We start from the raw sequence: 22,939 nt of genomic DNA on the forward strand, positions 1-22,939 counted from the left end.
CCCCTCACCAGGTTCTCAATTCCATTCTCTAGTAGGTCTGCATCTTTATTCCCATCCTGCCTCTACATTCTTCATGACCTTTTTTTTCTTAAATTCCATGTATATGTGTTAGTGTACAGTATTTGTTTTTCTCTTTTTGACTTAACTTCACTCTGTGTGACAGACTCTAGGTCCATCCACCTCACTACAAATAACTGAATTTTGTTTCTTTTTACGGCTGAGTAATATTCCATTGTATATATGTGCCGCATCTTCTTTAACCATTCATCTGTCGATGGACACTTAGGTTGCTTCCATGTCCTGGCTATTGTAAATACAGCTGCAAGAACACTGTGGTACATGACTCTTTTTGAATTATGGTTTTCTCAGGGTATATGCAGAGTAGTGGGAACTGCTGGGTGATAGGGTAGTTCTATTTTTAGTTTTTTAAGGAACCTCCATAATCTTCTCCATAGTGGCTGTATCAATTTACAATCCCACCAACAGTGCAAAAGAGTTCCCTTTTCTCCACACCCTCTCCAGCATTTATTGTTTGTAGATTTTTTTCATGATGGCCATTCTGACTGGTGTGAGGTGATATCTCATTGTAGTTTTGATTTACAATTCTCTAATGATTAATGATGTTGAGCATTCTTTCATGTGTTTGTTGGCAATCTGTATATCTTCTATGGAGAAATGTCTATTTAGGTCTTCTGCCCATTTTTGGATTGGGTTGTTTGTTTTTTTGATATTGAGCTGCATGAGCTGCTTGTATATTTTGGAGATTAATCCTTTGTCAGTGGCTTCATTTGCAAATATTTTCTCCAATTCTGAGGGTTCTCTTTTCATCTTCTTTACGGTTTCCTTTGCTGTGCAAAAGCTTTTAAGTTTCATTACATCCCATTTGTTTATTTTTGCTTTTATTTCCATTACTCTAGGAGGTGGGTCAAAAAGGATCTTGCTGTGATTTATGTCAGAAGTGTTCTGCCAATGTTTTCCTCTAAGAGTTTTATAGTGTCTGGCCTTACATTTAGGTCTTTAATCCATTTTGAGTTTATTTTTGTGTATGGTGTTAGGGAATGTTCTAATTCCACTCTTTTACATGTAGCTGTCCAGTTTTCCCAGCACCACTTATTGAAGAGGCTGTCTTTTCTGCGTTGTATATTTGAGCCTCCTTTAGCAAAAATTAGGTTACCATATGTGCATGAGTTTATCTCTGGGCTTTCTATTCTGTTCCATTGATCTATATTTCTGTTTTTGTGCCAGTACTATACTGTCTTGATTACTGTAGCTTTGTAATATAATCTGAAGTCAGGGAGCCTGATTCCTCCAGCTCCGTTTTTCTTTGCCAGGATTGCTTTGGCTATTTGGGGTCTTTGGTGTTTTCATACAAAACGTGAAATTTTTTGTTCTAGTTCTGTGAAAAATGGCAGTGGTAGTTTGATAGGGATTGCATTGAATCTGTAGATTGCTTTGGGTAGTAGAGTCATTCACATTGTTGATTGTTCCAATCCAAGAACATGGTATATCTCTCCATCTGTTTGTATCATCTTTAGTTTCTTTCATCAGTGTCTTATAGTTTTCTGCATACAGGTCTTTTGTCTCCTTAGGTAGGTTTATTGCTAGGTATTTTATTCTTTTTGTTGCAATGGTGCTACTTTACCAAATTCATTGATTAGCTCTAGTAGTTTTCTGATAGCATCTTTAGGATTCTCTATGTAGAGTATCATGTCATCTGCAAACAGTGACAGCTTTACTTCTTCTTTTCCAATTTGGATTCCTTTTATTTCTTTCTCTTCTCTAAGTGTTGTGGCTAAAACTTTCAAAACAATGTGGAATAACAGTGGTGAGAATGGGCAACCTTGTCTTATTCCTGATCTTAGTGGAAATGGTTTCAGTTTTTCACCATTGAGGACAATGTTGGCTGTGGGTTTGTCATATATGGCCTTTATTATGTTGAGGAAAGTTCCCTCTATGCCTACTTTTTGGAGGGTTTTTATTATAATGGGTGCTGAATTTTGTCAAATGCTATTTCTGCATCTATTGAGATGATCATATGGTTTTTACTCTTCAATTTGTTAATATGGTGTATCCCATTGATTGATTTGCGTATATTGAAGAATCCTTGCATTTCTGGGATAAACCCCACTTGATCATGGCGTATGATCCTTTTAACGTGCTGTTGGATTCTGCTTGCTAATATTTTGTTGAGGATTTTTGCATCTATGTTCATCAGTGATATTGGCCTGTAGTTTCCTTTCTTTCTGACATCTTTGTCTGGTTCTGGTATCAGGGTGATGGTGGCCTTGTAGAGTGAGTTTGGGAGTGTTCCTCCCTCTGCTATAATTTGGAAGAGTTTGAGAAGGACAGGTGTTAGCTCGTCTTTAAATGTTTGATAGAATTCGCCTGTGCAGCCATCTGTTCCTGGGTTTTTGTTTGTTAGAAGATTTTTAATCACATTTTCAATTTCAGTGCTTGTGATTGGTCTGTTTATATTTTTTATTTCTTCCTGGTTCAGTCTTGGAAGGTTGTGCTTTTCTAAGAATTTGTCCATTTTTTCCAGGTTGTCCATTTTATTGGCATATAGTTGCTTGTGGTAATCTCTCATGATCCTTTGTACTTCTGCAGTGTCAGTTGTTACTTCTCCTTTTTCATTTCAAATTCTGTTGATCTGAGTCTTCTCCCTTTTTTTCTTGATGAGTCTGGCTAATGGTTTATCAATTTTGTTTATCTTCTCAAAGAACCAGCTTTTAGTTTTATTGATCTTTGTTATTGATTCCTTCATATCTTTTTCATTTTTCTCTGATCTGATCTTTATGATTCCTTTCCTTCTGCTAACTTTGGGGTGTTTTTGTTCTTTTTTTCTAATTGCTTTAGGTGTAAGGTTAGGTTGTTTATTTGAGATGTTACTTGTTTCTTAAGGTAGGATTGTATTGCTAAAACTCCCCTCTTAGAACTGCTTTGGCTGCATCCCACAGGTTTTGGGTCGTCGTGTTTTCATTGTCATTTGTTTCTAGGTATTTTTTGATTTCCTATTTGATTTCTTCAGTGATCTCTTGGTTATTAAGTAGTGTATTGTTTAGCCTCCATTGTGTTTGTATTTTTTAAAGATTTTTTCCTGTAATTGATATCTAGTTTCATAGCGTTGTGTTCAGAAAGGATACTTGATATGATTTCAATTTTCTTAAATTTACTGAGGCTTGATTTTTGACCCAAGATATGATCTATCCTGGAGAATGTTCCATGGACACTTGAGAAGAAAGGGTATTCTGTTGTTTTTGGATGGAATATCCTATGAATATCAATTAAGTCCATCTTGTTTAATGTATCATTTAAAGCTTGTGTTTCCTTATTTATTTTCATTTTGGATGATCTGTCCATTGGTGAAAGTGGGGTGTTAAAGTCTCCTACTATGATCGTGTTACTGTCGATTTCCCCTTTTATGGCTCTTAGCATTTGCCTTATGCATTGATGTGCTCCTATGTTGGGTGCATAAATATTTACAATTGTTATATCTTCTTCTTGGATTGATCCCTTGATCATTATATAGTGTCCTTCCTTGTCTCTTGTAATAATCTTTATTTTAAAGTCTATTTTGTCTGATATGAGAATTGCTAGTCCAGTTTTCTTTTGATTTCCATTTGCATGGAATATCTTTTTCCATTCCCTCACTTTCAGTCTGTATGTGTCCCTAGGTCTGAAGTGGGCCTCTTGTAGACAGCATATATATGGGTCTTGTTTTTGTATGCATTCAGCCAGTCTGTGTCTTTTGGTTGGAGCATTTAAGCATTTACATTTAAGGTAATTATCGATATGTATGTTCCTATTACCATTTTCTTAATTGTTTTGGGTTTGTTATTGTAGGTCTTTTCTTTGTTTTGTGTTTCCTGCCTAGAGAAGTTCCTTTAGCATTTGTTGTAAAGCTGTTTTGGTGGTGCTGAATTCTCTTAGCTTTTGCTTGTCTGTAAAGTTTTTAATTTCTCCATCGAATCTGAATGAGATCCTTGCTGGGTAGAGTAATCTTGGTTTTAGGTTTTTGCCTTTCATCACTTTAAATATGTCCTGCCACTCCCTTCTGGCCTGCAGTTTCTGCTGAAAGATCAGCTGTTAACCTTATGAGGATTCCCTTGTATGTTATTTGTTGTTTTTCCCTTGCTGCTTTTAATATTTTTTCTTTGTATTTAATTTTTGATAGTTTGATTAATATGTGTCTTGGCATGTTTCTCCTTGGATTTATCCTGTATGGGACTCTCTGTGCTTCCAGGACTTGATTAACTATTTCCTTTCCCGTATTAGGGAAGTTTTCAACTATAATCTCTTCAAATATTTTCTCAGTCCCTTTCTTTTTCTCTTCTTGTTCTGGGACCCCAATGATTCGAATCTTGGTGCATTTAATGTTGTCCCAGAGGCCTCTGAGACCGTCCCTCGATTCTTTTCATTCTTTTTTCTTTATTCTGCTCTGCAGTAGTTATTTCCACTATTTTATCTTCCAGGTCACTTATCCGTTCTTCTTCCTCAGTTTTTCTGTTATTGCTTCCTTGTATAGAATTTTAAACTTCATTTATTGTGTTGTTCATCATTGTTTGTTTGCTCTTTGGCTGTTCTAGGTCCTTGTTAAACGTTTCTTGTATTTTCTCCATTCTATTTCCAAGATTGTGGATCATCTTTACTATCATTATTCTGAATTCTTTTTCAGGTAGACTGCCTATTTCCTCTTCATTTGTTTGCTCTGGTTGATTTTTACCTTGCTCCTTCATCTGTTGTGTTTCTCTTCTCATTTTGCTTAACTTACTGTGTTTGGGGTCTCCTTTTCACAGGCTGCAGGTTCATAGTTCCTGTTGTTTTTGGTGTCTGCCCCCAGTGGCTATGGTTGGTTCAGTGGGTTGTGTAGGCTTCCTGGTGGAGGGAACTAGTGCCTGTGTTCTGGTGGATGAGGCTGGATCTTGTTTTTCTGGTGGGCAGGTCCGCATCCAGTGGTGTGTTTTGGGGTGTCTGTGACCTTATTATGATTTTAGGCAGCCTCTCTGGTAATGGGTGGGGTTGTGTTCCTGTCTTGCTAGTAGTTTGGCATAGGGTGTCCAGCACTGTAGCTTGCTGGTCATTGAGTGGAGCTGGGTCTTGGTGTTGAGATGGAGATCTCTGGTAGATTTTCACTGTTTGATATTACATGGAGCTGGGAGGTCTCTGGTGGTCCAATGTACTGAACTCAGCTCTCCCACTTCAGAGGCACAGGCCTGATGCCCGGCCAGAGCACCCAGACCCTGTCATCCACACGGCTCAGAATAAAAGGGAGAAAAAAAGAAAGAAAGAAAAATAAAATAAAGTTATTAAAATAAAAAATAATTAAAAATTAAAAAATTTGAAAAAAAGAAAGAAGAGAGCTACCAAAGCAAAAAACAAATCCACCAATGATAACAAGCACTAAAAAGTATACTAAGAAAAAAAAACAACAGCAAAAAAGCAGACAGACAGAACCCTAGGACAGATGGTAAAAGCAAAGTTATACAGACAAAATCATACAGAGAAGCATACACATACACACTCGCAAAAACAGACAAAGGAAAAAAATATATATATTGTTGCTCCCAAAGTCCATCGCCTCAATTTGGGATGATTCGTTTTCTATTCAGTTATTTCACAGATGCAGGGTACATCAAGTTGATTGTGGAGATTTAATCCGCTGCTCCTGAGGCTGCCGGGAGAAATTTCCCTTTCTCTTCTTTGTTCGCATGGCTCCTGGGGTTCAGCTTTGGATTTGGCCCTGCCTCTGTGTGTAGGTTGCCTGAGGGTGTCTTTTCCCGCTCAGACAGGACGGGGTTAAAGAGCAGCTGATTAGGGGGCTCTGGCTCAGTCAGGCCGGGGGGAGGGAGGCGTACGGAACACAGGGCAAGCCTGTGGTGGCAGAGGCTGGCGTGACGTTGTAACATCCTGAGGTGCGCCGTGTGTTCTCCCGGGGAAGTTGTCCCTGGATCACGGGACCCTGGCAGTGGCAGGCTGCACAGGCTCCTGGGAGGGGAGGTGTGGACAGTGACCTGTGCTTGCACACAGGCTTCTTGGTGGCTGCAGCAGCAGCCTTAGCGTCTCATGCCATTCTGTGGGGTTCCGCGCTGATAGCCGTGGCTTGTGCCCATCTCTGGAGCTCGTTTAGACGGGACTCTTAATCCTCTCTCCTCACACAATACAAAACAAAGAGCCAGAAAATGTCTCTTGCCTCTTCGGCAGTTCCAGACTTTTTCCAGGACTCCCTCCCGGCTAGCTGTGGTGCAGTAGCCTCTTTCAGGCTGTGTTCACGCAGCCAACCCCAGTCCTCTCCCTGGGATCCGACCCCCGAAGCTGGAGCCTCAGCTCTCAGCCCCCACCTGCCCTAGCCATTGAGCAGAGAAGCCTCTTGGGCTGGTGCGTGCTGGTCAGCACCGATCCTCCATGCAGGAATCTCTCCGCTTTGCCCTCTGCACCCTTGTTGCTGCGCTCTCCTCCATGGCTCTGAAACTTCCCTCCCCCCACCCCTGTCTCCGCCAGTGAAGGGGCTTCCTAGTGTGTGGACACCTTTCCTCCTTCACAGCTCCCTCCCACTGGTGCAGGTCCTGCCCCTACTCTTTTGTCTTTGTTTTTCCTTTTTTCTTTTGCCCTACCCATGTACATGGGGAGGTTCTTGCTTTTGGGGAGGTCTGAGGTCTTCTGCCAGCATTCAGTAGGTGTTCTGTAGGAGTTGTTCGACATGTAGATGTATTTCTGATGTATTTGTGGGGAGGAAGGTGATCTCCACGTCTTACTCTTCCGCCATCTTGAAGCTCCTCCTATCCTTTTATTTTATGCTATTTTTGGCTTCATATACAAAGTATGTTTCTTGTAGGCACCATACAGTTGGGTCTTGCTCTTTTTGATCTGATAATCTCTGACTTTTAATTATAATGTTTGGATCATTTACACTTATTTATTTATTTTAAAAATATTTATTTATTTGTCTGTGTTGGGTCTTAGTTGCAGCATGTGGGATCATCATTGCTGCGTGCAGGATCCTCATTGTGGCATGCAGGATCCTTAGTTGCAGCATGCAAACTCTTATTTGCAGCATGTGGGATCTAGTTCCGTGACCAGGGATCAAACCTTGGCTCCCTGCATTGGGAGCATGGCGTCTTAGCCACTGGACCATCAGGGAAGTCACTGGATCATTTACATTTAATTGATTATTTTATGGTTATGTTTAACTCTGTTATCTTATTTGTTTTCTACCTGTCCCAGCTTTTCTTTTTATTCTTTTCCCTCTTGTTTGAGATTAACTGAATATTTTTTATGATCACATAGCATAATTTTTAATTTTGTCATTTTAGTGGTCACTGTAGGGCTGATAATATACATCTTTAGGGACTTCCCTGGTGGTCAAGTGGCTAAGACTCCATGCTCCCAATGCAGGGGACCCATGTTTGATCCCTGGTCAGGGTACTAGATCCCACATACTGCAACTAAGAGTTTGCATGCTGCAACTAAAGATCCTGCATGCCACAATGAAAGATCCCACATGCCACAACTAAAAGATCCCACATGCCACAGCTAAAGATCCCACATGCCACAATTAAATATCCTGGACACCACAACTAAAGATCCCGAATGCGGCAATGAAGATCCTGCATGTAGCAACTAAGACCCAGTGCAGCCAAATAAACAAATAAACAAATAAGTAAATATATATTTAAAAAAATGTACATCTTTAACTTCCCACAGATCATTAAGTGATATTATACCACTTCAAATACAGTATAAAAATATTGCAAAAGTGTATTTCCACTTCTCCTCTCTTGTCTTTGTCATACATTTTATTTTTACATGTGTTATAAACTCTAAACTACATTGTTACTAGTTTTGTTTAAACACTTATCTTTTAAAGGGATTTAAATAATAAGAAGAAATATTATAAATGTAATCTTGTAGATACCATTTCCGGTGATTTTCACTTCTTTGTGTAGGTCCATAGTTCCATCTGGTATCATTTTCCTTCCACTCAAAGGGCTTCCTTTAGCACATTTCTTCTTTGTGGGTGTGCTAGTGATGAATTAGCCCAACTTTAGTATGTCTGAAAAAGTATTTTCACTTCATTTTTGAAAGATATTTTCATGGCTTTAGAATTCTATATTGGAAAGATGTTGCTCCACTGTCTTTTCACTTGCATTGTTTCCAATGAGAAATCTGATGTTATACTTATCTTTGTTCCTTTGTATATAAAATATTTTATTCTCCTGACTGCTTTTAAGATTTTTCTCTTTATCATTAACTCTGAGTAATTTGATTATGTGTCTTGGTATAGTTTTCTTCATATTTCACATGCTTGGGATTCACTGAGCATTTTACATCTTTATGTTTCAGCTTTAATCAAATTTGGATCATTTTGGCCATTAATTTTTCAAAAAATATTTTTGTACCTCCTTCCTCCTTCAAGAATTCCAAGTACATCCATATTAGGCTGCATGAAGTTTCACAGTCACTGTGATGTTCTTTTTATATCATTTATTTATTTTTGGTCTTTGTTTTCTCTGTATTTCATTTTGAATAGTTTCTACTGCTGTGTTTTGATGTTCACTAATCCTTTCTTCTATAATGTCTGCTGGTAATCACATCCAATGTCCTTTTTAAAAATCTCAGACATAGAAGTTTTCATCTCTAGAAGTTTGATTTGGATATTTTTTTTAAACATAAAATATCTTCCTATCTCTACTTTGCATGCTTTTTTCCTCTCTAGCTTTTGAATATGTGAAACACAGCTATCTCTTTTAACATCCTTGTCTGCTAATACTAACATCTGCGTCAGTTTGGGTTCAATTTTGATAAGTTAATTTTTCTCTTCAATATGGGTCATATTTTCTTGTTCTTTGTATGCTTGGTATTTTTGATTGAATGACAGAAATTGTGACTATTACCTTGTTGGGTGCTGAATATTTTTTAAAAATATTCTTGAGTTTTGTTCTGAGATGTTTTAAAAGTACTTTAAAACAGCTGGATACTCTTGGGGTTTTTGGTTTAAGATTTGTTAGATGGGACCAGAGAAGCACTTTGTCTAGTGATAATTATTCCTCAGTAGTGAGGCAAGACCCTTAGGAGCACTGTACTCAATCCCCCATGAATTGTTATGTGTGTTTTCAGTCTGGCTGGTTAGAACAGGTACTATTCCCAACCCTGTGTGAGCTATAAATTCAATTCCTTAGTCCTTTCATTTGGTTCTTTCCCCAGAATTGGATAGTTTCCCCACAAATATAGACTGATTGATACGCTGCTGAATACATGAGGGGGGCCTCTGGCAAATCTCTAGATTTCTGTGTGCAGCTCTTTTATCATTGCTATTCTGCTTTGCAAGCTCCAGCCACCTTTCTTCTCCTGACTATCAGTTCCACTTCCTCAACTAAGTGAATCTGCTGGACTCTGTCTCAGTCTCCTATGTCACTGTTCCCTGGTCTGGGAACTTTCTCAAGACATTAAGCAGGGACAATTGCAGGGCTTATCTTCATTCCCAATGTTTTTGAATATATAAAGCATTGTTTCATACTATTTTTTGCTGTTGTTTCAAGCTGGAATATATATATATATATCCTATTTTTTATTCTATCTTGTACAGAAGTGAAAGATTCTAATATAAGCATTTAATGCTATAAATTCCATTTTAGGTGCTGCTTTAGCAGAACTCCATAAAATTTGACATCTTATATCCTCACTTTCATTCAGTTAAAAGATTTTCTAAAGACACTGATGAAGAGAACTTCGAGATGATGGAGGAGTAAGATGTGGAGATCACCTTCCACCCACAAATACATCAGAAATACATCTACATGTGGAACAACTCCTACAGAACACCTACTGAACGCTGGCAGAAGACCTCAGACTTCCCAAAAGCCATGTGGCTGACAGGGTCTTGATGCTCTGGCCAGTGTCAGGCCTATGCCTCTGAGGTGGGAGAGCCGAGTTTAGGACATTGGTCCACCAGAGACCGCCAGGCTCCACATAATATCGAATGGCGAAATCTCTCCCAGAGATCTGCATCTCAATGCTAAGAGCCAGCTCCACTCAAAGACAAGCAAGCTACAGTGCCAGACACCCTATGTCAAACAACTAGCAAGACAGGAACACAAACCCAGCCATTAGCAGAGAGGTTGCCTAAAATCATAATAAGGTCACAGACACCCCAAATCACCCCACCAGATGCAGTCCTACCCAGCAGAAAAACAAGATCCAGCCTCATCCACCAGAACACAGGCATTAGTCCCCTCCACCAGGAAGCCTACACAACCGACTGAACCAACCTTAGCTACTGGGGGCAGACACCAAAAACAACGGGAACTACGACCCTGCAGCCTGTGAAAAGGAGACCCCAAACACAGTAAGTTATGCAAGATGAGAAGACAGAGAAACACACAGCAGATGAAGGAGCAAGATAAAAACCCACCAGAGCAAACAAATGAAGAGGAAATAGGCAGTCTACCTGAAAAAGACTTCAGAGTAACGATAGTAAATATGATCCACAATCTTGGAAATAGATTGGAGAAAATACAAGAAACGTTTAATAAGGATCTAGAACTAAAGAGCAAACAAACTGATGAACAACACAATAAATGAAATAAAAAATTCTTTAGAAGGAATCAATGGCAGAATAACTAAGGCAGAAGAACGGATAAGTGACCTGGAAGATAAAATAGTGGAAATAACTACTGCAAAGCAGAATAAAGAAAAAAGTATGAGAAGAATTGAGGACAGTCTTAGAGACCTCTGGGACAACATTAAACGCAGCAACATTCGAATTATAAGGGTCCCAGAGGAAGAAGAGCAAAAGAAATGGACTGAGAAAATATTTGAAGAGATTATAGTTGAAAACTTCCCTCATATGGGAAAGGAAGTAGTCTATCAAGTCCAGGAAGTGCACAGAGTCACATACAGGATAAATCCAAGGAGAAACACGCCAAGACACATATTAATCAAACTATCAAAAATTAAATACAAAGAAAAAATATTAAAAGCAGTAAGGGAAAAACAACAAATAACATACAAGGGAATCCCCATAAGGTTAACAGCTGATCTTTCAGCAGAAACTCTGCAGGCCAGAAGGGAGTGGCAGGACATATTTAAAGTGATGAAAGGGAAACCCTTCAACCAAGTATACTCTACCCAGCAAGGATCTCATTCAGATTTGATGGAGAAATTAAAACCTTTACAGACAAGCAAAAGCTAAGAGATTTCAGCACCACCAAACCAGCTTTACAACAAATGCTAAAGGAAAATTTCTAGGCAGGAAACACAGAGAAGGAAAAGACCTACAATAACAAACCCAAAACATTAAGAAAATGGTAATAGGAACATACATATTGATAACTACCTTAAATGTAAATGGATTAAATGCTCCCACCAAAAGACATAGACTGGCTGAATGGATACAAAAACAAGACCCATATATATGCCATCTACAAGAGACCCATTTCAGACCTAGGAACACATACAGACTGAAAGTGAGGGGATGGGAAAAGATATTCCATGCAAATGGAAATCAAAAGAAAGCTGGAGTAGCAATTCTCATATCAGACAAAATAGACTTTAAAATAAGGACTATTACAAGAGACAAAGAAGGACATGACATAATGATCAAGGGATCAATCCAAGAAAAAGATATAACAATTGTAAATATTTATGCACCCAACATAGGAGCACCTCAATACATCAGGCTAATGCTAACAGCCTTTAAAGAGGAAATCAACAGTAACACAATCATAGTAGGAGACTTTAACACCCCACTTTCACCAATGGACAGATCATCCAAAATGAAAATAAATAAGGAAACACAAGCTTTAAATGATACATTAAACAAGATGGAATTAATTGATATTTAAAGGACATTCCATCCAAAAACAACAGAATACAGTTTCTTCTCAAGTGCTCATGGAACATTCTCCAGGATAGATCATATCTTGGGTCACAAATCAAGCCTTGGTAAATTTAAGAAAATTGAAATCATATCAAGTATCTTTTCTGACCACAACACTATGAAACTAGATATCAATTACAGGAAAAAAATCTGGAAAAAATACAAACACATGGAGGTTAAACAACACACTACTCAATAACCAAGAGATCACTGAAGAAAGCAAAGAGGAAATCAAAAAATACCTAGATACAAATGACAGTGAAAACAGGATGACACAAAACTTATGGGATGAAGCAAAAGCAGTTCTAAGATGGAAGTTTATAACAATACAATCTTACCTCAAGAAACAAGAAACATCTCAAATAAACAACGTAACCATACACCTAAAGCAACTACAGAAAGAAGAACAAAAAAACCCTAAAGTTAGCAGAAGGAAAGAAGTCATAAAGATCAGATCAGAAATAAATGAAAAAGAAATGAAGGAAATGATAGCAAAGATCAATAAAACTAAAAGCTGGTTCTTTGAGAGGATAAACAAAATTGATAAACCATTAGCTAGACTCATCAAGTAAAAAAGGGAGAAGACTCAAATCAACAGAATTAGAAATGAAAAAGGAGAACTAACAACTGACACTGCAGAAATACAAAGGATCATGAGAGATTACCACAAGCAACTATATGCCAATAAAATGGACAACCTGGAAGAAATGGACAAATTCTTAGAAAAGCACAACCTTCCAAGACTGAAACAGGAAGAAATAGAAAATATAAAGAGACCAATCACAAGCACTGAAATTGAGACTGTGATTAAAAATCTTCCAACAAACACAAGCCCAGGACCAGATCGATTCACAGGCGAATTCGATCAAACATTTAGAGAAGAGCTAACAACTTTCCTTCTCAAACTCTTCCAAAACATAGCAGAGGGAGGAACTCTCTCAAACTCATTCTATGAGGCCACCATCACGTTGATACCAAAAACAGACAAAGATGTCACAAAAAAAGAAAACTACAGGCTAATTTCACTGATGAACATAGATGAAAAAATCCTCAACAAAATACCAGAAAACAGAATCCAGCAACACATTAAAAGGATCATACACCATGATCAAGTGGGGTTTATCCCAGGAATGCAAGGATTCTTCAATATACGCAAATCAATCAATGGGATACACCATATTAACAAACTGAAGGAGAAAAACCACATGATCATCTCAAAAGATGCAGAAAAATCTTTCAACAAAATTCAACACCCATTTATGAAAAAAACCCTCTAGAAAGTAGGCATAGAGGGAACTTTCCTCAACATAATAAAGGGCATATATGACAAACACAAAACCAACATCATTCTCAATGGTGAAACATGAAACTATTCCCTCTTAAATCAGGAACAAGACAAGGTTGTCCACTCTCACTACTATTATTCAACATAGTTTTGGAAGTTTTAGCCACAGCAATTAGAGAAGAAAAAGAAATAAAAGGAATCCAAATCGGAAAAGAAGAAGTAAAGCTGTCACTGTTTGCAGATGACATGATACTATACATAGAAAATCCTAAGGAGGCTATCAGAAAAGTACTAGAGCTAAATAATGAATTTGGTAAAATAGCAGGATACATAATTAATGCAGAGAAATGTCTTGCATTCCTATACACTAATGACAAAAATCTGAAAGAGAAGTTAAGGAAACACTCCCATTTACCACTGCAACAAAAAGAATAAAATACCTAGGAATAAACCTACGTAAGGAGACAAAAGACCTGTATGCAGAAAACTATAAGACACTGAAAGAAATTAAAGATGATACAAACAGATGGAGAGATATACCATGTTCTTGGATGGAACAATCAACATTGTTAAAGTGACTATACTACCCAAAGCATTCTACAGATTCAATACAATCCCTATCAAACTGCCAATGGCAGTTTTCACAGAACTAGAACAAAAAATGTCACAATTTGTATGGAAACATGAAAGACCCTGAAGAGCCAAATCAATCTTGAGAAAGAAACATAGAGCTGGAGGAATCAGGCTCTGGGACTTTAGACTATACTACAAAGCTACAGTAATCAAGACAGGATGGTACTGGCACAAAAACAGAAATATAGATCAATGGAACATAATAGAAAGCCCAGAGATAAACCCATGCTTTTATGGTCAACTTATTATTGATAAAGGAGGCAAGAATATACAATGGAGAAAAGAAAACCTCTTCAATAAGTGGTGCTGGGAAAACTGGACAGCTACATGTGAAAGAATGAAATTAGAACACTCCCTAACACCATACACAAAAATAAACTCAGAATGTGTTAAAGACCTAAATGTAAGGCCAGACACTATCAAACTGTTAGATGAAAACATAGGCAGAACACTCTATGACATAAATGACAGCAAGATCCTGTTTGACCCACCTCCTAGAGAAATGGAAATAAAAACAAAAATAAAAAAATGGGACCTAATGAAAGTTAAAAGCTTTTGCACAGCAAAGGAAAAGGAAACCATAAACAAGATGAAAAGACAACCCTCAAAAAGGGAGAAAATATTTGCAAATGAAGCCACTGACAAAGGATTAATTTCCAAAATTTACAAGCAGCTCATGCAGCTCAATATCAAAAAAACAAACCACCCAATCCAAAAATGGGCAGAAGACCTAAATAGACATTTCTCCAAAGAAGATATACAGATTGCCAACAAACACATGAAAGGATGCTCAACATCACTAATCATTAGAGAAATGCAAATCAAGACTACAATGAGGTATCACCTCACACCAGTCAGAATGGCCATCATCAAAAAATCTACAAACAATAAATGCTGGAGAGGGTGTGGAGAAAAGGGAACCCTCTTGTACTGTTGGTGGGAATGTAAATTGATACAGCCACTATGGAGAACAGTATGCAGCTTCCTTAAAATACTAAAAATAAAATTACCATACGACCCAGCAATCCCACTACTGGGCATATATCCTGAGAACACCATAATTGAAAAAGAGTCATGTACCACAGTGTTCATTGCAGCTCTACTTACAATAGCCAGGACATGGAAGCAACCTAAGTGTCCACTGACATATGAATGGATAAAGAAGATGTGGCAAATATATACAATGGAATATTACTCATCTATAAAAGGAAAGGAAATTGAGTTATTTGTAGTGAGGTGGATGGACCTAGAGACTGTCATACAGAGTGAAGTAATTCAGAAAAAGAAAAATAAATACCGTATGCTAACACATATATATGGAATCTAAAAAAAAAAAAAAAGGCACTGAAGAACCTCAGGGCAGGACAGGAATAAAGGCACAGACGTAGAAAATGGACTTGAGGACATGGAGAGGGGGAAGGGTAAGCTGGGATGAAGTGAGTGAGTCACATGGACTTATATATACTACCAAATGTAAAATTGATAGCTAGTGGGAAGCAGCCGCATAGCACAGGGAGATCAGCTAGCACTAGTTATTTCTGTTGTATCCAATCTTCTATTTAAAATGATCGTTGAATTTTACATTTCAATTTTTGTTAGTTTTATCTAGGTTATATTTTAACATTTATTTTTACATATTTAAAATTTTTGAAATAGAATCTACATACAGAAAATCGACCAAATATAAATAAATAAATAAATAGCTGGAAGATTGATCACAAAGCAGAAATCTGTGTAATAGCTACCTAGATTAAGAAATAGAATATAATCAGAACTCCCAAATATCACACATGCTCTCTCCCAATCACTACATCTTTTCTTTCCAGGATAATCATTATCCTAAATTTTATGGTAATGACTTCCTTGCTTTTAGTTTTACTCATTGCCTTGTCATTTGATAGATTCCTTTTTTCTCATGGTTTCCAATTTCTTTTCCATTTATTTAAATCTATTAAAGATATTTTAGATTCATTTTATTCTCTGTCGTTGGTGGTACACCTCTCTACAGAGGTCTCTGAGAAGCTAGGTCAGAAAGATAGAGTTATTTACAAGCATAAATAACTCTACAGGGACTTCCCTGGTGGTCCAGTGGTAAAGAATCTGACTTAGCAGGGGAGTGGGTTTGATCCCTGGTCAGGGAACTAAGGTCCCACATGCCATGGGGCAACTAAGCCCATGTGCCACAACTATTGAGCTCATGTGCCTCAACTAGAGAGCCTGTGTGCCATGAACTGCAGAGCCCACACGCTCTAGAACCCATGCACCACAACTACAGAGCCCACATGACCTGGAGCCTACCCTCCACAACTAGAGAAGAGAAAACCTGCACGCCACAACTAGAGAGACACCCGTGTGCCACAGCGAAAGATCCTGCATGCCTCAACGAAGATCCCATGTGCTGCAACTAAGACCCGATGCAGCCAAAAATAAATAAAATAAATAAAAAAAAATCTTAAAAAAATAATTCTACAAAGAGCTGCATAGTATAGTCTCTGATATATCACTGCATTAAACAGTATGGTAAATATATCTAAATGTGCAGGTATAATATACATATACGTAATCTTTTTACTAACCTTCAATAAATAGTTGATCCAACACCATTTTCTTGATGTAATGCCAATAATTCCACCATCAGGAAGATTTACATTGCTTCCCAGTCTTTTAAATGCATTATAATTTTTAAAGTAAAGAATACCATTTATTAAAAAAAATATTCCATCCTGTGATAGGGTCACATCAGACACACTGTGTCTTTCATCATCAGTCAGAATGTTTGGAGGCACTCTGATTCTGGTCCAAGTACGGAATGAATCATTTGTCTGAAAGGTCTCCATATCACCTACCACAACAACAAATGAAGGAACACAAGCAGCCCAATCTGCCATTAACTGACTACCTTGTGGTGAAGAGACTGGTAAAAACCCAGGAATCTCAGGTATTGTTAACAAAGAAAAAGTCAGCAGGAAAAAAATATCTGCAGTAAAGCAATCTTGAAAAGCCACTTGATTTCCTCTAATCTCCTTTAGCACATCATCTGCTGTCATCGGTATCGAGATATGCCAGGTCCTAAGAAGAGAAAAATAGAAGATATAAGAATAAAATGCACGCTCTCCTTCTCATCCATCTTGCATGGTGCTGACATTTATCATCTTTTATAAAAATTTTTATTTTTATCAACATAAGTCTGGGTAAAACAAAACAAATAGTACTAAAACATTACCACTGCCCCATTTCTCCTCATTCCTCACCTTAGTTCTCAAAGAAAAAGTTTTGACTCTTACAGCTCTTTGTCCTGGAATGTGTCTCCATATTCTCAAACAAATATTCTTATACTGTTCTCTTAGTATATAATTTTATACATTATTGTCTTCTTATATGACAAATGAAAATGTATCTGTCTCATAGTACCTACCCATACATCTCCTCTTCTCTCAAGTTAATATCACAGTGTTTAGCTAAATGTATAGTATTTACATTGTTATTAATATATATTGTTTACTACTGAGAAATGTTTAATTATGTTTTCTTATATTTATGTTTATTTACAATATTTCTCCTAAAGTTAATAATTATTTCATTTAAACATTTGTTTAGTTTTCTAAGTTTTCCAATAGGTAATTAAAATGGTGCTCCATAATATTTTCCATGTGGTAACTGCAGAGGTAATCTAGTACTTGTTTCCTGGAGTTTCCCTTTATTACTCTCTGGGTTGAAGCCACCATTTACTGGATCCAATGGTTTGATCTTTCTTGTTTTGTTAAAACACATTTTTCAGTTCCTCTCTGTTAAAGGGTATGTGAACATAAAGTTTTTGAGACCCTGAATCCCCAAAATATCTTTATTTTACATACCTGCTAGATAGTTTGGCTAGGTAGAGACTTCAGAACTTTGAGGGCGTTTTCTCCAGCCTCACGTATTTAGCTTTACTAAAGGGGAAGTCAGATGACACACTGACTCTTGTGATTCAAATGAGTTGGCTTTCTATAAGTTTTTAAGATTGTCCCTTTTTTTCCTTTGTATTCTAAAATTTGACAGAGCTGGGTCTATCTTTTGAAGTGGACACAGAGGAATCTGTGAAAACAAGCACTCTGACATGTATCTTAAAACTTATGAAAAGTTCTAAGGAGAGTTTCTCAGCAGGGCAATCCAGGAGACATCAGGCTAGAGGATGTTCAGTAAATGCTTCTTGAGTTTCCTATTTCCTCAATGAATACACACTTGGTTGTGGTGATGGCATTCCGACCACTCAGAATGAGGTCCTGCCAGGTGAAGGGAGCCCCATGCTGGGCCAGTTGTAGGAATGTCATCAAACCTCTATGCCCTAAATCATGGCACCATTAAACTTGGTGCAGTTACTGTTTTGGGCAAACCACACCACTGACTCTAACATTGGTTTCAAGCACATTTTTAAAAAATCACCAGTATCATTTTGTTATTGTCCACTGGCTACATAATAATCTCATATACACAGCCACGGTACAATTATGTATTGGTGACTATTTTGTTTGAATGGATAATTGGTTATCTACAAGACCTAGGAAGGACCCAGCGCTCAAGGCCTGGCCATGGCATACTGAGCTTTTCAGTTTTCCATGTCTGTCATTTTGTTTTCAAACCTTTGAGTTTTTAAAAAAATTATGACTACATTTATACACTTTTCAATTTTTTTCTTACTTGTTTCTCATTTTATAGCATCTTAATCTTCTTAATCTTCTTTCATGTGTATAATATCTTCTCTTATTTCTGTGAAGACACTATTTTTGTGAACTTTTCTTTGGCTCCCTGCTGTGTGCTATGTCCCCTGAATTCAGTTGTTCTGTTTATTGATTTAGGTCTCTTACATTCATGTTGGAGGCTTTCTGTAACTGGTTGCCCTTGGCTGTCCATTAATATTTACAAGAGTATCAGTAACAAGTGGTGAGACAGCTTTGAGGAATACCCCTTACTCCCACTGTGCCCCACTCTGCTTCTCTCCTCCTGATTCTAAATTTAAGTATTTCTGACCAGTTAATCCAAAGAAGAATCCTCTAGCCTGCCAGCAGGATATATGCTAGGTTTCCATATTCAGGGAGCTTGACTGCAGGCACCCTGGGGATTTCCAATTACTTCAGAATTCCCTTCTGCAAGCTCTTAATTAACAGAATTTCTGTGCTCTACTAAGTCAGTTACCAGTTCTCTCTGTGCTTTCTATCTTCTGTGCTTGCTTCCTTTCCCATTGTTTGTTTTCATAGGCTTGCAACTTTAAAAACGTTTCTCCTTGTTATTTTAGCAAGATTATGGAAGAGAACAGAGATAAATAAATATATTTAATCTGCCATGTTTTAACTTATCTGCTCTAAACTGAATTTCATTAAGTCATGTTCTGGTTAGAAACTTCAGTGGCCCCTAAATTATATCCAGCAAAAATTCAAACTATTCCAATACTTTTCATGGAAGGTTCATTTTTTTCCTATTCAATTTCACTTGCCATATTATATTTCAGGTGTGTTCTTTTTTTTTTTTTACAAACTAATCTAATATTAATTTTTTTAATTAATTAATTTATTTTTGGCTGTGTTGGGTCTTCATTGCTGTGTGTGGGCTTTCTCAGGCTGTGGCGAGCAGGGGCTACTCTTCCTTGTGGTGCACGGGCTTCTCATTGCCGTGGCTTCTCTTGTTGCGGAGCACAGGCTCTAGGTGTGTGGACTTCAGTAGTTGTGGTGCACGGGCTCAGTAGTTGTGGCTCACGGGCTCTAGAGTGCAGGCTCAGTAGTTGTGGTGCATGAGCTTAGTTGCTCTGCAGCATGTGGGATCTTCCTGGACCAGGGCTTGAACCCATGTCCCCTGCATTGGCAGGCAGATTCTTAACCACTGTGCCACCAGGGAAGTGCCAGGTGTGTTCTTTCTTTTTGCCTTCCAAACTGTTTGTACCCCCTCCCTTCTCTTAGAGCACCCAGTCTCTCTTCTCCATCTCTATATTCTACTGGTCCTTCAAGTCCTACTCAAGAATTATTTCTTCTATTTTGCTTTCTTGTTTTACCACAAAATATATCTTTTATAAGGACAATCTTTTCTAAACCCAAATTAATCAATCCAATTATATAGTTTTTTTTATGGCATCCAAGGCAACATTCTTTAAATGGATATCTGACATTCTGTACATATGCATATTTTATTTCTATTTCTTTAAAAATATCATTTATTTACTAATTTTTAAAACAAAATAATAAATCATGTTATACAAGAATATATGATACAAAACACACACCTTAAAGAATAATACCAAGATGAACACCTGTGTAATAATCACCCATATCAAGAATCAGAACATTGCCAGTAACTTGGACATTTCCTGTATGTCTCTTCTTTCCCCCTCTTCCACCCACTCACATATAGTCACTGGCCTGATTTTTTAAAATACTGAGACATAATTGACATATAACATTTTATTAGCTTTAGGTGTACAGTATAATGACCTGACATTTTTATATATTGCAAAATGATCACCACAGTAAGTCTAGTTAACGTCCATCACCATACATAGCTATAAAAATTGTTTTTGTGATAAGAACTCCTAAGATCTACTCTCTTACTAACTTTCAAATATACAATATAATATTATTAAATAGAAAATATAAATATAAAAATCCACTAGTATAGCTGGATACTTTAAAACTTCTCTATCAGTAGTTAATAGATCCAGCAGGCAGAAAATCAGTAAGGACACAGTTAAACTGAAGAGCACCATCAATCAACTGGATCTAATTGACATTTAAAGAATACTTCATCCTAAAACAGCAGAATACACATTCTTCTCAAGATCATACGGAGTATTCACCAAGATGCACCATATTCTGGGCCACAAAACACACCTTGAAAAATCAGAAATCATCAAAGTATGCTCTCATATCACAATGTAATTAAGCTAGAAGTCAATAACAGAAAGATACCTGAAATTTCCCTAAATATTTGGAGATTAAACAACACAATTCTAAGTAATATATGGATCAAGGAAGAAATCTCAAGTGAAATTTTAAAATATTTGGAAATAAATGAAAATACAACTTATCAAATTTGGGAGATGACCTGAAAACAGTGTGTAGAGGGAAATTTACAACATGGAATGCATACACTAGAAAAGAAGAACTAAAAATCAATAATCTAAGCTTCCACCTTAAGAAACTGGAGATAGAAAAGCAATACAAACGTACAGCAATCAGAAGAAAAATAATAATAAAAATTAGAGCAGAAAGCAGCAAATTGAAATCAGAAAAGCAGTAGAGAGAATCAATGAAACCAAAAGCTGGTTCTTTGAAAAGATAAATAAAGTCAATAAACTTCTAGCTGAGCTAAGAAAAAAAGACAAAGGACACAAATTACTAATATCAGAAATTAAAATGGGCCATCACTACTGATCTCATGGACATTAAAGAGTAATAAAGGAATACTCTTTATTAAATGAACAATTAATGGACAATTCTATGCCCACAAATTCGATAACTCAGATGAAACGGCCCAACTGAAAGGTACAATGTACCAAAAATCACACAAACAGAAATAATGTGAATAGGGATATATGCATTAAATAAAATAAATAAATAACCAATTACCTTCCAAAACAAAAAGCACCAGGCCCAGACGGGTTCACTGGTGAATTCTAACATTTACGGAATATAGGATGTCAGTACTCTATAATCTCTTCCAGAAAATAGAAGCAGAGGCAATACTTCCCAACTTATTCTATGAGATCAGCATTACTCTAACACCAAAACCAGATAAAAACATTACAGATAAAGCTACAGACATTTAAAATCCAATAATGTGTAAAAAGAATTATTTACCACGACCAAATGGGATTTATTCCAGTTATGCAAGTCTGGTCCAACATTAAAAATCATTTAATATAGTCCATCACATAAACAGGCTAATGAAGAAAAAGCATATAATCATATCAATAGATGCAGTAAACGCATTTGACAACATCCAACACCCACTCATGATAAAATCTCTCAGCAAACTAGCAACAGAGGGGAAGCTTCCTTGACTTGACAAAGGAGCATCTACAAGAACATACAAAAAACTTAATGGTGAGAAATTAGATGCTTTCCTCCTAAGAACAGGTACAAGACAAAGATTTCTATTCAACACCATACTGGAAGTTCTAGCTAACACAATAAGACAAGAAAATGAAATAAAAGTTTTACAAGATTGGGAAGGAAGTAACAAAATGTTCTTTGTTTACAAATGACATGATTATCTATGTAGAGAATCCCAAAGAACAGACAAAAAAATTCCTGGAACTAATAAGCAATTATAGCAAGGTTTCAGGATACAAGGTCAACTTCCATGCTTTAAAAAACTAGTTTACCACATATATGTATTAATAAACTACATATTATTTAATTTTTCAACTTTTTGCATTTTATATAAATGGAATCATACTGTACTTTTCTTCCATGACTTGCTTTTTTCATTCAATATTATGTTGTGAAATACATTCATGTTGATTTGTGTTGCTGTGTTTGATTTATTTTTCACAGCTGTATAATGTATATATTCTATAGCATAATTATACTAGAGAATGTTTATCCATTTCTCTATGAATGGAAATTAGTGTTTCAAATTTTTTCCTATTAGAAACAATGCTGCTACAAATATACTTTCACACATCTCTTGATGCACCTGTGCATGGATTTCTCTAAGGTATATACTGGTGCTGAATTGTGGAACCATTTGATATATGCATCTTCAACTTCGGCTGACAGTGTAAAAATATCTTTCAAACTGTTTGTGCCAATTTATACTTCTACTAGCAATGTATGTAAGTGTTCCCATTGATGCACATTTCTATGGTGTGAATGTTTGTGTGTGCCCAGAATTCGTATATTGAAATCCTAATGCCCAATGCGATGGTAATAGCAAGTGGAGCCTTAGAGAGGTGCTTAAGTCATGAGGGTAGAACTCTCATAAGTGGGATTAATGCCCTTGTAAAAGAGGCCCAAGAGAGCTCCCCAGTCTGTTTCACCAGGTGAGGATACAATGAGAATTCTGACACCCAGAAGAGGGCCTTTAACCAACCACACTGGCACCCTGATCTCAGACTTCCAGCCTCCAGAACTGTGAAAAATAATCTGTTGTTTATAAGTCACCCAGTTAATGGTATT

At 37.0% G+C, this 22,939-nt stretch overlaps 1 protein-coding gene across 1 annotated transcript in view; it reads right to left on the reverse strand.

Annotated features, from left to right (window-relative positions):
• The window catches only part of CATSPERE (catsper channel auxiliary subunit epsilon), a 264,070-nt gene that overhangs the window by 121,616 nt on the left and 119,515 nt on the right, over positions 1–22,939 (reverse strand). The window contains 1 exon segment of the mRNA XM_082471320.1: positions 16,366–16,862. Within this exon segment, the coding sequence (XP_082327446.1) occupies positions 16,366–16,862 (497 nt within the window).

This window comes from Balaenoptera physalus (genome assembly GCF_965194825.1).
Source record: "Balaenoptera physalus genome assembly, chromosome: 1".
Taxonomy (NCBI): domain Eukaryota; kingdom Metazoa; phylum Chordata; class Mammalia; order Artiodactyla; family Balaenopteridae; genus Balaenoptera; species Balaenoptera physalus.